The 13,951-nt window shown below is 37.1% G+C and overlaps 1 protein-coding gene across 6 annotated transcripts in view; it reads left to right on the top strand.

The window, feature by feature from the left end:
* Nucleotides 1-13,951, top strand: part of ATP8A1 (ATPase phospholipid transporting 8A1) — a 220,367-nt gene that overhangs the window by 58,468 nt on the left and 147,948 nt on the right. For 3 of the 6 annotated variants that reach the window (XM_072774850.1, XM_072774848.1, XM_072774852.1), the window contains exons 7-9: nucleotides 8,281-8,354; nucleotides 10,920-10,989; nucleotides 12,153-12,280. In XM_072774850.1, the coding sequence (XP_072630951.1) occupies nucleotides 8,281-8,354; nucleotides 10,920-10,989; nucleotides 12,153-12,280 (272 nt within the window). Of the gene's footprint in view, nucleotides 1-4,695; nucleotides 4,770-8,280; nucleotides 8,355-10,919; nucleotides 10,990-12,152; nucleotides 12,281-13,951 lie in introns of all 6 variants that reach the window. The other 3 variants (XM_072774851.1, XM_072774849.1, XM_072774853.1) reach the window with 2 other exon arrangements.

Below are 13,951 nucleotides of genomic sequence, written 5' to 3'. Positions count from 1 at the left end.
GATTACTCCTAATGCTGGCGGTTTTCGTTGTCTAGGAGATGAGGCCGCACCTTACCTGCGCATCCCGCTTTGAGAGACTCGGGGATAAAAATGAAAGTGTTGACAAAAGTCACCCGGCCAAAAAGAGCTGATGTTACTTAATAATATGAATTAGATACTTAGAATTAATACTAGATGCTAGAATTAATAATTAGGTACTAAACTTAATAAAAATTGGTTCAATGATGAATTTAAGATAAATATTCAAAAATTGGGATCCCTGGGTGGCGCAGCGGTTTAGCACCTGCCTTTGGCCCAGGGCATGATCCTGGAGACCTGGGATCGAATCCCACGTCGGGCTCCCGGTGCATGGAGCCTGCTTCTCCCTCTGCCTGTGTCTCTGCCTCTCTCTCTCTCTCTGTGTGTGACTATCATAAATAAATAAAAAAAAATTAAAAAAATATTCAAAAATTTAACAGCATTCTTTTATCAAATTAGAAAAATACAGTGAAAGGTCTCATTCCTTGCGGCATGAGAGGTACTTATAAATGAATTTAAAATATGTATATGACCTTCATAAAGAAAACATCAAAACTTTAGGTGTTCAAGATTCATAAAAAATGGCAAATATGTCATATTCCTAGAAACTAAAAATACCAGTTGTTCCAAAGTATTGATATAATCCCAGGGAAATTATTATCTTTTTCCTCAGAGTTGACTAAATTTTTCATCCTAATTTCAAAAATAAACAGTTGAGAAGATAGAATATTTTGGTAAACAGTTGAGAAAATAGAATATTTTGGGAAAATGAACGGTGTGCAAGGATGCATAAAATGGAGAGCAAAAGTTACTAAAATTGGTGTGGATCTGTTGCAAAAGTAGGCATCGACAGAGTAAAAATAGAAAGGAAGAAAAGGGGCTAGGGCACCCTGAAATAAAGCTCATTTAATGTGTGATAAAAGAGAGAAAATCATTAATAAAAGAATTATTTAATAAGCAATGTTAGGATGACAGATTTGCAGTTCCAAGAAATAGTGCAGTTGATAAAGTCACATCCCATGCTAAAATAAATTCCAACTGGCTTAAAGTCAAATGTTAAAACATTGGTTTTGAAAAACCTACAAATAGAATAAAGACTTTAATAACTATTTGGAGGAGAGCAAGATTTCAAGCTCTCTGGAATTTGATCATATAAAATTTAAGAGAATTACAGAACAAAAACTATCACAAATAAGTAGGCACCATATGGAAGATCATAGTTGTACCAAATATGACAAAAGATTGAAAATGTTATATAAATAGGAAATAAAAGTTGGGAGTAAGCAAGGAGATATAAAATAAGCAACCAGACTCAGTATAACCTAGTAATGAAAGTGGCAGATTTAAACCGTAGTGACGTCTCATTTGCTATACTTTACTTCCACATCAGAATTTTTGTTTTTATGGACTATTTCATTCATGTACTGTCATGGATTAGCAGTTTGGGTCTTCATGTTGAGAACCATAAAAGGGGGATTCTGGGAATTTATCCCAAGAAAATAATCATGAGGTGGGGGAAAATATTTGCACATGTATTAAAATGTTTACTATGACATTATTCATAGTAATGAAAAGTTAGACTATGTAGATATTCAACAACAGGGAAAGCATTTTTTTAAATTATGGCATTTTCCATTCTGGCACATTTTGTGATGTATAAAAGCTGTGATTTCAAATACTGCGGCATCACAGAGAAATTCTATACCATTCATTCAGCAAATATTTATGGAGTGCGTGTGCCAAGCACTGAGCTCACTGCAGCAAGCAAGACCTACGAAGGCTCCTGTGTCACAAAGTCTACACATAAGTGGAAAGAACAGAGCCCTGTTCACCTAGACCTCAGCCAAGTACACCTGGGTTTCTGGAACGCTGAACAGGCAGGCCTGTTGGGTTTGCCAGATTGTAGGGATTTTTTTTTTTAAGTCTAACTATTCAAAATACGACAAAATAGCCTTTGTCGTATTTTGTGCAATCCAAAATAAGATCGATAAACGGAAACCAAAAGTCTGATCCTCATGCCAAGGTAATATGATCAACCTTAGTGCAAGTGGGCCTTCGTTCAGGGCCCGCCTTCTTTGTTTTCCTGAATGTGCGGCTACTGCGGCTGCCTTTTAATGGTCCTCAGAGGACCTACAAATTTGCACAGCCGACATCCAGTTATTCACAGACGGGCAGACTTCAGCTCTCAGACATAATAGCTCATCCCTCCGGTGTTGCCCGAAGCCTTTGCTCTGTTGGTTAAGGTTAAATTGCCAGTGTCTGGTTTTCAAAGAAAGTACTGTGATTGCAAAGCCCCATACGAGGCACTGCATCTCTACTCTTGACATGTGAGCTACTGTCTTCACTGCCCTTACCACAAAGTCCGATTCTTCATATTGAGATGCAGCTCAGACTGTTCCCAGGCTTTGGAGATAGTAGCAGGTGGAGAACTTAGAAGGAATCATAGAGTCCACCCAATGTCCTTGGTTTTATAGAGAAGCCTAGTAGAGTGGCGAGCTCTATGCAGGTGTACCAGTCACTCTCTAACGTCGCTTTAATGCATGAAATTTCCACCATGAAATGTATTTCTTTGGATTAAGAATTTATATCTTTAAAAATTCCTTATTAAAAATGTAAATATGTCAGGGCCTACAACTGGACAAATATTTTTAAATCAGCCTATTATACTTTGATAATCCTCAGTTGTAGGTACTAGTGTCAGTGATTTGAGAAGGCTCAAGGTAGAAGCCTAAAGCCCTAAATAGTTCCTTAATGCCAATATTTGGGTAACTAAAACTCCTCTGTAGTGATGTTCCTAAAATGAGAACATGTGGTCGAGGAGTTTTTGCCATCTTGATCTTCTCTTCTGTTACTCTTACGTGCAAACCAGGCTGGAAGGGGTGAATGCCACAGAAGGAGCTCAGAACCAAAAAAAGAAAGAGAGGCGCTTGGATATATTTCAAAAGTGATCTAAAACATGCGAATCCTACGCAGGGAGTGAGTAGGTTCCCTGCTCTCCTCCTACCACTGCAAGAACTACCTTAGCTCTCAGTGAGCCCTTGGTTTTCCCAGGCCATTGAAACAAGTAGGTGATACCTTCTAAGGTGCTAATAGTTGTTTTAGTCTTCAGTTTAATGACTGCAGGCCTTGCTTTTGTCTTAACAATGAATAAAGATGTGGGAAAGCAGTAGGATCAATTTAGGGATTTTTTTTTAAGTCTAACTATTCATCTCTGACGCTATCATGTAGACAAATATCTCAATTTTCTGAAGTATCTAGTCTAATTGGAGAACAAACATTAACACACAAGAGAAGATGAAAGAACATTTAAATGGTAGTCGCACTCTCTAAATGCCCCAGTGGCCTTACGCTTCTTGATCTTGGGTGCTGTCAGAGGAATGTGACAACACGTGAAGGGGCCACATCACACCTATACTTGCTGGGTTGGTTGGTTGTTTTTTAATTTTCCAATTTGTCCTTTTTTGAGGAGGGGATGTTTGATGCCAAGGTCCTTCGAAATTTGTCAATTTCAAACCATCCAGATTTCAGCTAGCATCTCTTTTGAATCAGAGCTTCCCTACCTGGGTAACCAGCATATATACCATAAATTAGAAGACTCCCTCCAACCTTCCCTAATGGTTCCTCCCCCAGGTATATAAAGCAGACTACAGTGGGCTGTCTCTGAAATAATTTTCTTTTGTGGTTATGATTCCCACTGAAGACACCAGTGCTCTCCTTCCTCCCAATAAAATGTTATGTTAGGGTTCGGGGAACAGTAGGAAGAGGAAAGAATAAAAAGACTCTAACAACAAAGAAGCCTTCTCTCGATTAAGGATTGAAATGAATTCGTAGGTTTATCTGGCTGCTAAGAGCGAGGGCACTTTCCTGATTTAATGGGAGTGGTTATCAGTGTAATTTGGTCAAGTCCTTACTTAGTTGGGGTTATATCATTTGCTGAAAGTTCTGTGACAAGCCTGTCACTTGAATCCCTTCTAAAGGGTTTCTGGCCTTATCGTATCTTTAATTTGTCTTTAGGCCTTGCTCACAAAAATGCTACGGGATAGTAAAACCAGGAAAGGGTTAAGCTCTTTTGGCTTTTTTTTTTTTTTTAAATACAAGGGGTCATTTTAGTATAGTTACTTATGCAAAATCAGGCTTTGCAGAAAGTTAGGTAGAGGTTTGAGTGTAAGTAAGCTCTTCCTCCTACCATGATCTTAGGCAAATAAATTAGAAGCTGAGAATCATTTCTTCCTCTCCAAATTGTGAATTGTATATCACACCTATTTCATACAGTCATTGTGAAGAGTATTGATCAAATGTATAAAAGTTGTTTTTTCCAGATGCATTGAGATTTCCTTAAACAAGGAAAAAATCTCATTGGGTAAATTCCTCCTTTTTATTTTTATGTCACAGAGAGAGAATATGAGAAGTTGAGATGTCCATTAAGTGGATAAAATGGATGAATTTATTAAGATAAGTCCTATAGTTGATAAAAACAAAGATACAGTGTTCATATTTTAAAGGACTGCCCCATCCTTGGCCTCACTCCTAGATAATTTTATGCCATGTTGTGAAGATAAGTGGTTCTTGTTTGCCAGTGACCATTTTTTACTGTATTCTATGCTTAAATACAGTGGGTTGTATATTTGTAACTATATTTCAATGCAGATAATTAACCGATTCCCAGTTTTCTTTCAGGTAAATGTTGGAGATATAGTTATAATAAAAGGCAAAGAGTATATACCTGCTGACACTGTACTTCTCTCATCAAGGTAGAGATACCTACTGATGCTCAAACAGTGTAGAGGATGGTTTCTCTACCCTGCATTGACCTTGTGATTTCTCCAAGGAAATAAGGAATAAACGAAGAATTTTAAACCTCTCTAATGATTTTGAATTAAACATTAAAAAAATATGATTGGACTTAATGGACTCTTTCATGCTTGCCATGTAGAATAAGTGATAGGTACTATACCGTGTAATTCAAAAATTATAATTACAGTTAGGAGTCTACTCTCTCCCTCTGGATATGTCCAGATTGTTTTCTGTGGACCACTAACTCCTAAGATTTCCTGTCATTTATTTTATATAATACATGGATTGAGTTCTATTGATTTTACCTTGCAATCCTTGTTCATGATAAATCCTTTATGATGCATTCGTATATCCCTTCAAAGTTTCTTGATCTTTATGGTGCATTAGTACAAGAGAATGGATGAATGATTTTTTTTTTGTCGTCATACCTTTTGAAATGCCATACTCTTCCAACAAAAAAATTAATTGCTCTCTTAAGTTCTTTCTACGACTGAATTTTAGATAATTTTTGTCTTATTCATATTTAAGATAGTCATGAATTAGTATTCAGAACATATGGCACTGTTACCCTTTAAAGAATGTGATTTTCAAATGGTTTGGGGTTTAAAAACTGTAAAACTAGTCCTAATATAAATTAAGAAAAATGTTTTTTAAGATCTTAGAGGTTGTTTATCATCATTTCCTTGGACAGTTTTATTTGTAAAATCCACATATAATTATGGACAGTGTCCTTTTTTCAAAATCTGTTTAATCAGGTCGTTATTTAAAGTGATTGGATATATAACAAGTTAGTGAAACTTAACAGAGCAAGAAAGAGTTATCCAGATATTTATAGAAGTAAGCCTATGGGTAGTTGAGTAACTGTGGGTAGCTTTGCTTTCATATTTTATAGTTGGGAGCTTTTTGTGTCACTTACCTATAGGTGTTGTTTTCAGAAAAATTAAAATTAATATGTTTTTAAATCAACCTTTCTGTTATTAGTTTTCTTTGCTTACATCTTTGATCAGGGTAAGTTCTAAAACTGAAGTAGACATACTGGTCCACACGTGGCTGGGTGAGAACAAGTTCAACAGTGAACTTACTGTCATTGTCTCACATCAGATACTAGAGAAAGCTTTTCTCAGGAGAAGACATTAAGCCAGGGTTCTTACCCATCCTGGTGTCATGATTTTGAACAGAATAGTAACCTCTCAGGCCTTGATTTCACATCTTTTAAAGTGAGGAAGATGGAATAAATGACCAAACTCTACTATCTTCTGATTCTCTTTTTTATTTAAATTCAGTAATCTTTTATTTAAGTTTTAAGAATGTCTAGCCAGCAGACCGATGTGCACTTACTTGGTGGTACTCAGTAAAAGTTTGATAAGTGTAGCAGATGACTGACCATCTGAATGTCATCTGATGAAGTTCAAAATGGTAGTAAAGCATTCTAGCAATTTAAGAAAGTAATGATGTTTTCCTGATTAATCTTATCATAGAGACCTAATTTATCATAGAGAGTATCATATATGCGAACCATGAATTACAGTATTTATTTTTTATATGCTCAAAAGTGTGAAGACAGTTGATATATTGCCCTGACTTTATACTTAATTATGGATGGAAAGTTTTAAAAATATTTTTCATCTGTCTCTGTCCAACCTCAAGGTCTCCCAGAAAGCTTGATGCTCAAATTTCTTAAAGTTTAGAGCACTTTTCCAGGAGTTCTCAACATTAAAAAGATTCAGTGGTGACTTTTAGATATTGTAGTGTAGCTATACATATGGTCGATCAAAACAGTGTCTACATATTTTTCTTTTTCAAGGTTTTATTTTTAAATAATCTCTACATCCAGTGTGGGGCTCAAATTCACAATCCAGAGATCAAGAGTCACACACCATCCACTGAGCCAGCTGGGTGCCCCAGTAGTTTCTGTATCTTAATATAGCATCCACAGAGATGAACTGGCTCCAAAGATGATTATCTTTAAAAACATTATCTGATTTCATTGCATTTAACTACTTAGTAGAATTCAAAGTAAAGTATACAGTTTCTACAGTTACATATTTCTATCCCAGTGGCAAAATACCACTTTTCAGGGTGGTTTTCCCCGCCCCCCTCAAAAAGTTTTGCCTTACTCTTGTGAACCTACATTAGCCTTAAGAAACAGAGGTAGAAGTTTTGGGATGCTTGGGTGGCTCAGTCGGTTAAGTGTCCAAGATCTCAGCTCAGGTCTTAGGGTTGTGATTTTGAACCCCACGTTGGGCCCCATGCTGGGCATGGAGCCTACTTAACAAAAACAAACAGACAAACAAAAAAGAAATAGAAGTTTTTGTCATCATTTAACAGAAAGCAGAATCTTGACTTTAAGTTTTATTTTTTGCCATTTAACTTGAGCTAACGCTAGGTCAGCATTGAGATCCTTAAGCCCTCATCTAATACCTTCAGTATGCCACACTGTCAAAATAAGAACATGGTGACTTTTGCCTGTAGGTGAGCACCTTTAACAGTAAGCATAAACAACAGTTTGTAATATTTTAATTTCCATATATTTTTCTATTATTAATTACTAAGAGTGCACCCTCTTTGAAGTAGTCTGAAATTAAAGCATGAACATTATTGAAATTTAGTGTCTGATTGGTTATCACTTTGATGTGAAGAAACTGAGGTTTTAGCGTATGACAAACAAATACATACATATATGAGTTGAGAAAGAATAAAATAGAGCTAAATGTCTCAGGTTGTTAATCCGAGTCCACACAGGTTCCTGGAACGCCTGTTTCACACCCTCTGAGAAACTTTCCCTGAGTTCAAAGGCTTACCCTTTGAAGACCAGGCATCACCAGGTCTCCAAGACTTTTGTTAATTATTGAACAACTCAAAAGGCTGCAATTATGCCTTCTAACATCTTAAGATCCGTATCCTTATAGCTTTGCATTAAAGTTAATGATATGTATGCAGTTAACTTTGAAAATATTTTGGAATCAGAAAGTTTCTAATACTTTTTTTTTCTTTTCTTGTATTGGCTGGGGCGGAGGGGGGGGCACCCAGAGGACTAGTATAGTTTGCTTGGTTTTTCAAAAGCCTAAAACATGGTTTCCATAATTCTTTCCTTCTTGGCTGGGAGTAAACAGACAGTAGATGGCATGAGAGTGAGGAATTGGAGAAAGGAAAATTTATCAGATAAAGTAGCTCTCTCTTTAAAATTGTTTTTATTTGATAAGAGAGTCTTGTGACAAATCAAAAGTTTCCATGTTAAAAATTGAAAATTGGACTTAAAAGCAAATAATCCTTCACATTTTCTTGTGCCTTTAGACCTGATCAAAATAAATTTTGAAAAAATTGGCATTAGACATTTTTATTAACACGTATTATTTTCTATAATAATTTCAAACTTTCTGTCTCTTTTGTCCATTTGTTTGGTTTTTTCTTTTTTCTGTTTTTCATTTTTTTTTTTCCGTTTTAATTATTTTAAACTGGGACCTGTAGGTGGCAGTAGGGGAAATAGTGAAAGTGACCAATGGGGAACATCTCCCAGCAGATCTCATCAGCCTGTCCTCAAGGTTAGAACCACTGAGTCGTACAGGATGTGTGTATGTGGATCCTCACCCTACAACAGAGAACAATTATACCCAAAGATGGTTGAGTTCAACATCTCTTCCTTTAAAACACAAAAATTTTTATACTTCTTGGAGATAGACATTTTACTGATGTTTTAAAGGCCTTTTATGAATACAGTGTTGGATGCTGTTTGTCCCTCAAGTGGGCAGATTCAGATCCTATTGTTATCAATAGGAGTCTGTGAGGCATGACTGTAAAGGCAGATTTTAATTTCCTCTACATCATTAACATATATTCGTATTGAACAACATGCCTAAATACGAAGGCGGAATCCAATACCTCTCCAGGATGCTCTTTTGAATGAACAGTGTGAAGCTTTTCTTGAAATGAAGTAATTGAGAAATTTCGTCTTATTCTTATATTCAAAATTTTCTATAAGTTCTGTAGAATCCCTTCAGCAATTATGACTCTAATTTGGGTTTATATAGGGTTTACAGAGGACCCCCTGCACCAAGCTGGATGTTGTACATTTTGTACTGCATGCTTTGGAATCGGTTTTTATCCCACTTATAACTCGTGACAAAGTGCATGTTACTGTAATAAAGTTCAGCTGTCCACTAGTGTCTGTATTGTGATGTGCATCTTGTTTCATTTTTCCACTTACTAATCAAAACGCCTGCTTTGCCTCTCTGTGGTTTGCATTTTGGATGTCACTGTAATTTGCTGAAATATTTATTATCCAGCATGATTCCCCATGTAAGACTTCTTGCTGCTTTTTCGTGCACTATTAAGCACTGCTTCAGTAACAGCTGTCTTAAGGGATTGAGAATGTTCTGAATTTGGATGCCTTTTATTTGCCCCGCTTCAAGTAGAAGTCAGCCATTTGACTTTTTAACTTCCCAGCCATTTAAAGTCCTAGAAAAATTGCTTTGTCGGAAAAAAACAAAAACAGAATGTTATTCTTATTTTAATGTGAGAATGGCTTTGGATATATTGATCACTAATATTTTAATGCATTTTACTGCCAAAATACAGAATCATTCAGTTAGCATTTGCTTCTCATTGTGCTTCTATATTCAGAAGATATGTTTTATAATTTCATAAACCATTTATGTTTCAAAGGTATACATAACTTACAAATTAGCAGCAGTTACCAGGGCCAAATTACTACTGTGACAGTAATAAAAAGCCAAATGTTGAATAAGTGATAGCATGAAAACATAAATATTGAAAAAATTCTCCAGTTGGGATAAAAGCATCAGCCTTTATGGGAGGGAAAACAGAAAATCCATACAGTAAACTGAAGAACTTGCAAAGTTACTTTAAAAAAGAATCTGTAAAAAAATTAAAAATAAGAAAATAAAAAGAATCTGTAAAATATTTGATCAGTGACCATGTTTCAGCCTTTTTCACAAACCTCCAGGCCACAAAACTAAGCTACTGGCCCATTTCTGAAACTTTGAATAGTGTGTTTTGCACATGTACAAATTGAAAGTTGATTAGAAGATTCCAGATGTTTGTAATGACACATTTTTTTCCTAACTGTGAATACATATGTTAATCTGAGATTACGTTCAGAGTTATGTGATATTAATTAGGCTTATTGTACAGCCAAGTGTTAATGAAATCGATATAACTTGAGAACACTTTTCCTTATACTTGAAGATCCTATTATACAAGTAGAAGGCAAATTCTCCTGTCTATCATTGTTGGGCATGTCAAGTCAGTTTATGAAGGGAAAGGATATGAACAGCCCAGGGTGTGGCACCTGTGATAAAACTGGAGCACACCGACCCCTTCACCGGCCACTGCACACTGGACTTCCCAAAACCACTCTGGTGGGGACCCATGCAGTGGATCTCCTGGGTTTAGGTTAAGGGGTAGGATGGCCAACTTGGCTGGTTTTAGTGTTAGTGTTTTCTACCAGGAGAATCTCTCCAAGGACCTCAAGAAATAGAACAGAAACAGAAAAACAAAACAAAACAAAACAAAACAAAAAATAGGAGGAGAAAAGTGGATATCCTCTTTCATTGTAAAATCTGTTCATATGTTTTTTTTAAAGTAGCCTTCAAATGTAAATATTATGACTCATATGATCCTATTCATCTTTTCTTAAAAGGTAGTAAATGCAAGTTTGCACAAGCGGCAATCTGGAGTCCTCTAATCAAACACTTTCCTTAATCAATTTATACATGGGCTACAAGCATGAAATCTCACTTGATATTTTTGAGCTGGAGACAAATCTGGACACAAACTGCTTTACATTTCCGATGCCGTCTGTGTTGTGTCTGTATGGATGAGCAAATTTAGTATCCTATGACAAATCTAATCATTTTCATTATCCTGAAGATCAGTACTGATTGTGGTCAGGAAATTGCTTTTGGGTCCTTCTAGCTGAAAAGCGGATTCATGGGTTGTCCTACATGAGCAATTAGATCGAAAATCAAACTAGAGAGCTAGAGCTTTGTTTAGAACAAAAGGCTTCAGGGAATCTAGGCATTTAAATAAGTTATTATTATGCTTCCTTCCCCCACTAAATCTTTCTGCTTTTCAATTTTAAACAACAGTGAGCCCCAGGCCATGTGCTACATTGAGACTTCCAATTTAGATGGTGAAACAAACCTGAAAATTAGGCAGGTAAGATCTAATTCGGGTTTATATGATGTTTGCTGATTTGTTACATGAAATCAGGAGCTTTATTTCTGTTACTGTCTTGAAGTAATTCTATCTAATTGCAAATGCCTTCTCAATGAGCCACTATGAAGAGGTATCCTCAAGTATAATGGAAGACTCAGATTTATTTGCCTGATGAAATATGGTCCATCATCTAGATACTCCTTGTAATATTTTTAGTATTTTATGTAGTAGTAGCCAACAATCTGATAATAATAGTACTAATAGTTCTAAGTGCCTTGACATGGGTTCACCTGTTTATTGCCCCTATTTCCCTGGGCCAAATTATGATTTGGCTTTGCCGTATTGAAAAGACAGAGTTAAAAAAAAATAAAATATGAAAAATGAAAAGAAAAGACAGAGTTTTTTGCATTGCTTGTTCTTAAAAGCTCACTAATCTCAGGGAATAGTTTTAGATTTCTCTGTTTGCTTCACCTACCGTCCCTGACAGAAAGCAACGATCGTTTAAAGGGACTTCAAAAAAAATAAAAAAATAAAGGGACTTCACAAAACGTACTCTCTTGGGTTCTAGGTAAATGATGGAAATGACACGTGGGAAGGTTGGATGTGGGGGAAGCAGGTCACCCTAGCACTCAGACTCCGCGTGCCCGGGGAAGCAGGGGCCTGTCCACTTCCAGCTGGTCGAATCTATTTGGCCAGAGGGAAGAACTATTTTTGAGTTTTCCTTCTCTGTGGATTAGAAGAACAGAAGCATAATGACTCTTCTTTGGACGCAGATTCTATTTGTTTCGCATTCTCTTTTTTGAGATTCAGCAGACAGACTGTATAGTGCTAAATATTAATTCTATTTTTGGAAGCAAAAATAAAAGAAGACTTCAAAATAATTTTTGAAGACTTCAAAATATCTTTGCGGAAAAGTTTATAGTCTCAAATATGTGTTCAGACTTTCACAAAAGCTGCACTATGCTCAAGCAGAGAGGAAGGTATCCCCTTAAATATGATTTGGCAAAGAGTATTGTATAAGGGGGGAGCTTTGCTTATAAAATAGTGGGATCTCTTACAGCTTCAGGCCTAGGTGAATTCAGAATCCCCCGTTCTTCCCTCCTTCCCTCCCACACGCAATTCATTTAATATACTCTTTTGCGTATTTAAAATTTTCTAAACAGGGCTTACCAGCAACATCAGATATAAAAGACATTGACAGTTTGATGAGACTTTCTGGCAGAATTGAATGTGAAAGTCCAAACAGACATCTGTACGATTTTGTGGGAAACATCAGGCTTGATGGACACAGGTACGTAAAAGTGGTCTTCATAAAAACACAGTGTCCCGGTGTACTGGTTAAGCGTTTTCCAAGCCTGAGAACTTATTATTTTCTCATGCTCTAAGTGTGAATGCTCAAAACCTCTTTCTTAAGCAGCTCTATATTGCTTTCCACCAAGAGTCTTTTTGCAGAAACGTTAGCTCTCGATGCTACGCATGTGGTACAGCTGACAGCTTCCTTGGGATTCCTGACAAACGGACAATTAGATGTTTCCAGGGACATGCCAGGCTTCCAGGGACATGCCAGGCTTCTGGCACATTGTGTAGTGGCTTATTCTTTGGCCAGAATACTTATGTTGTAGGCCTGTCTGCAATCTCCGTGGCACGGGTCCTTACCTGTGACCTATAGGTACTTCAAAGAGTTTAAACTACCCCCAAGGGGTTCATTGTACTTGTACAAGACAAATTTCTTGTCTTCTTCTCTATATCGTTTCATATACTCTTTTCTAGGCCATGTTATCATCTGTAGTTATTTTTGCCATTACCTGCTTCCTGCTCTTCTTCCCTTCCCACTTCTCTTTTCCTACCTTTTCCCTCTTTGATTCAACCAGTATTGAGCACCGAGTGGCCTAAGCTAGTTACAGGTGTTAAGGAGACTCCAATGAACAAAAGAGATAAATATACCTGCCCCGGTGAGCTTATTTTCTTGCAGTAAGAGAAAGGCAAATCGACAATAAAACGATAAATAAGAAAATTTTATACTGTTTGAAAATGATAAATGCTTTGGAAAAAGTAGCCCAGGAAAGGCAGACTGGGAGTCCTTGGGAGGGAATCACTTTGAGTTAGGATCCTTACAGTCTCATTCAGCAGGTAATAATTGAACAAGGTGAGTGGGAAGTGAGGACGTTAGCCATTTATATGTCTAGAGGGAGAGGATTCCAGACAGAAGGAATAGTCATTACAATTATTAGTTGTATTATTATTACATCATCTTAAAGTGGGGAAGAAGCACCTGGAGTAGTTACAGAATTTCAGGGAGGCCAGTATGGTTGGAGTGGAATCTCACCAAGACAGAGTAATAAAAGAAAGACCATGCAAGGCTTTGAAGGCCATTGTGTAGGGTGTTACTCTGAGTGGAATGGGGATCCTTTCAGGGGTTGGGGAGGGGGGGATACCAGCAGTACAGTTTTGAACTTATAAATTTGTGTCAGGGAGCCAGGTAAATATATAAGCCTGGAGTTTGGGATAGAGGTCTGGATCATGAGATAAATTTGGGGATAGTTGGCATAGATAATTAAAGCCATGGACGTGGAAGAAATCACTGAGGATGAAAGGGGATGGATAGAAAGGTGAGGAGTCCCAAGGACTGTCCTAGGACTGCAACATTAAGGCTGGGAAAAGAGGAGGGACCAGCAAATGAAACCCAAACTGGGTTGGTCTGGAAGGAAGCTGAGATAGGGTGAAGAAACTCTACCAAGGCGGAGGAAGTGACTAAAGTGGGTCAGATGTTGCTGCTGGTCAAGTGCAATGAGGCTGAGAATAAACAGTTGGATTTAGCAAAGTAGAAATCCTTGAGTTTGGTTAGAACAGGTGGAGCCTGATGGAGTGGATCTGAGATAGTGGAAGGAGTTGAAAATACGGGGTGTAGACAGATTGTCCAGGGAGCTTTGTTGCAAAAGGGAGCAGAAATGGAGCAGAACCT

The sequence above is a fragment of the Canis lupus genome, chromosome 14 (genome assembly GCF_048164855.1).
Source record: "Canis lupus baileyi chromosome 14, mCanLup2.hap1, whole genome shotgun sequence".
Lineage (NCBI taxonomy): Eukaryota > Metazoa > Chordata > Mammalia > Carnivora > Canidae > Canis > Canis lupus.
Note: the sequence above shows the minus strand (reverse complement) of the source record. Positions and strands in the feature narration are given on the sequence as shown.